This window comes from Sitodiplosis mosellana, unplaced genomic scaffold (genome assembly GCF_009176505.1).
Source record: "Sitodiplosis mosellana isolate CC-2019 unplaced genomic scaffold, AAFC_SMos_1.0 Smas_scaffold_6226, whole genome shotgun sequence".
Classification (NCBI taxonomy): Eukaryota; Metazoa; Arthropoda; class Insecta; order Diptera; family Cecidomyiidae; genus Sitodiplosis; species Sitodiplosis mosellana.
In genome coordinates this window covers 3,353,138-3,356,162 of record NW_022601467.1, presented here as the reverse complement: position 1 = coordinate 3,356,162, position 3,025 = coordinate 3,353,138, and the positions used below count along the sequence as shown (strand labels likewise).

Here is a 3,025-nt window from a genome sequence, read left to right as displayed (position 1 = left end):
GAGAGAGAGAGAGAGAGAGAGAGAGAGAGAGAGAGAGAGAGAGAGAGAGAGAGAGAGATTGATCAAACAGAAGAAATGCGGCTTAAATGCTTTTTTGCATATTCATTTTAATAATGGGCAACGGTAATCACGCTTACACAGCATTTTGAGCACATGACGTTTTGTCTGATGTGTGCGCTGGGTGTCGATATTATTTTTTTTTCTCTTCTTCTTCTTCTGTCTAATGTGCACAAAAACGATCAACCATCGTATATTTCGGTCAAGCATTAGGTCAATGAAATCGAAATCACAAGTGTGTGTGTGTGTGTGTGTGTGTGTGTTGTGAGATGAGAGAGTTGAGTGTAGCCAACGTACGAGTGGCAATCATCGGAAATGACAGGCGCGATCTTAGGCGCGAGCCATAAACACATATACACGTCGATCGAATAATTAATGCTCTCGATGACCATGACTTCTTTTTCACCGAAAATCAACCCAAAAAATTTTCTTAGCACAAATATTTACATCAGGTTTACTTGATATTTTGTTTACGGTTTTTTGTCTGTGCTCACTCTCGCACACATAGGCATGTCATATTCCGTTGGTTCGGTACATAGAAAGGGAATGAAGGCAACTGAAGACGGTGAAACGGTGGCATTGCTTAAATCGGCCGGAGGTATTCCATTGCTGGTATCAAACACACCTGAATTTTGCACCAGCTGGGAATCGAGCAACTTAGTTACGGGACGCACACTTAATCCATACGATACTCGTCACAGCTCAGGTGGTTCATCTGGTGGAGAGGTATGTTTCATCAATTTTTCTTCTTCAAAAAATGGCCTTTTTATGACAGAGACACGATTTTAAATTAAAAATCTCATTATTTTTCAAAGGTAAATTTCATGATGCTAAAATGAATTTTTTTCTGCCATTTTTCAGGGTGCACTTGTTGGTAGTGGTGCTTCATTGTTTGGTATTGGTTCAGACATAGCGGGTTCGATTCGTGTTCCAGCACTTTTCAACGGAATTTTCGGTCATAAGCCAACGGGTGGTCTATTGTCAGTCATCAATCACTTTCCCTACTCAATGGACGAATGCTTTTCCAATTATTTGGTCGTGGGTCCAATGTGTCGATATGCAAAAGATTTGCCCACACTCTTACACATTATGGCTGGCAAAAAAGCGGACAAACTTCGTCTCAACGAACCACTTTATACTAAAGACATAAAGGTAATAAAATAATATCCGGTATTTGCTTCTTATCCAAGATAGCAAAAAATCCAAGTGGATTTAATTTCAAATGAATCATTTGATTATTCTTCTTTCATCAGATATTCTATAAGACAGCAGCCGGATTCTCGTTAGTGGATATTCCAGTTCAATCAGAAATAAAAATTGCCATTCGCAACGCGGCCGAACATTTCCGTAACAATGGTTTAGATGTGAAACGAGCACCGATCGGATCTATGCAAGAATTGATTGAATGCGGTTTGGCTCAATTCTTCACCATGCAAGACATTCCATTGATCCTGCGTGACGTTGAAAATCCAAAGAAGGTACACAATGTGTACTTGGAGATGCTTAAATGTTCAGTCGGTCAATCAGACTACAGTTTTGCCGGTTTATTCTTTTCGGCCTTGTATGAAACACACGGTTTAATTCTGAAACGGAATATCCCCAAATATGCTCAACGGTTGGAAAAATATCGACAGCAGTTTTTGGTATGTTGAATTTCGTACATTTGAAATACGATTGGCATTTTGTATCATAATCTGATGCTATGCATTTATTTCAACTTTTAGGACATGCTTGGCGATGATGGTGTGTTCTTTTATCCAACATATCCAACTACGGCCGTGCGTCACAATGACTCGCATTTGAAATTGAGCGGTGTCTCGTATACGATGATTTTCAATTTGTTCGGTTTCCCGTCAACGCACGTTCCATTGGGTCAAGATCGTAACGGGTTGCCCGTTGGATTCCAAATTGTAGCTGCACCATATCACGATCGATTATGTCTGTGCATTGCTGCCGAAATTGAAGCCGCCTTCGGTGGATGGAAACCGCCATATGAAACAAAATAAACGTTCACACCACACAAATTCAACGCTTCATCCATTCCACAATAACTTAATTGCGTGACGAACGAATACCTACACAAGTTTAGCATAGCATAAGCATGATTCCATTAGGGTAGTAATTTATACAAATTTGTGATAATAAAATAAAATTTGTTCAGCAAATCACTTTTTTCTGCGTCGTCTTTGTGCTGGGAAAAATTAATTTTTTTCATGATAAGTCATTATATCCCAGGAATTAATTGGTGAGAACATTCATTCGGAAGAACATGCTAATGAGAAATAATTATTAAACAAGCACGGAAAAAATGATTCAAAGTTGATATTTACAAATATCTGAAATGTTGCTCATGATAGAAAAGTGTTTTTTTTTTTTGAAAAAAGGAAGAAAAAAAGACGAGAAAAAAAAACAGGTTCCATCATCAGAGTTATTCACGAAATTTAATATGCCTTTTTCGGGCAATTATACTGTGAGAAAAAATTGAGAAAGGAGAATCGCAGAAAAAAGTAAGAATGAATTTTGGCAAAAAGGAATGCGGTTTGACTGTGTTGAATGGGCTGACACCAGCAGCTCATGCCACAGCACTGTCACATTGCGATCTACGACGCAGGGTCAAACAGCAATCGAGCAGCCCGACAGAGCTATCTCAAGCCCAACCGACACCCTAACACTCTCGGTATGTTGAGTGTCAGTTAGTGCTGCCTGATGACACTTTAGGTTGACTGATTTCTCCTCTGTTCGGCGCCTTCTCACTCAACTCTGCACACATCAGACGTCTCTATGCGCAATGTTTAAGGTAACCTTCATGTGGGCGCCGTGTCAACATGAACCATCTGATATACTGAGCTCACACTCTCAAATCAGCCCACAAACCAGACCTCCGAGAAGCCGAATTACAGAAGCTGCTAAACTCCCAATCCAAAGTATAAGCACTAAATATCGATGTGTTGTCGCGCAAAAAATGGTT

General features: G+C 39.8%; 1 protein-coding gene across 1 annotated transcript in view; it reads left to right on the top strand.

The window, feature by feature from the left end:
• Positions 1 to 2,222, top strand: part of LOC129578616 (fatty-acid amide hydrolase 2-B) — a 7,251-nt gene extending 5,029 nt beyond the window's left edge. Inside the window, exons 3-6 of the mRNA XM_055467438.1 lie at positions 566 to 783; positions 919 to 1,209; positions 1,311 to 1,700; positions 1,782 to 2,222. Coding sequence (XP_055323413.1) covers positions 566 to 783; positions 919 to 1,209; positions 1,311 to 1,700; positions 1,782 to 2,063 — 1,181 coding nt within the window. The 3' untranslated portion in view covers positions 2,064 to 2,222. The remainder of the gene's footprint in view (positions 1 to 565; positions 784 to 918; positions 1,210 to 1,310; positions 1,701 to 1,781) is intronic.
• Positions 2,223 to 3,025: the final 803 nt, after the last annotated feature.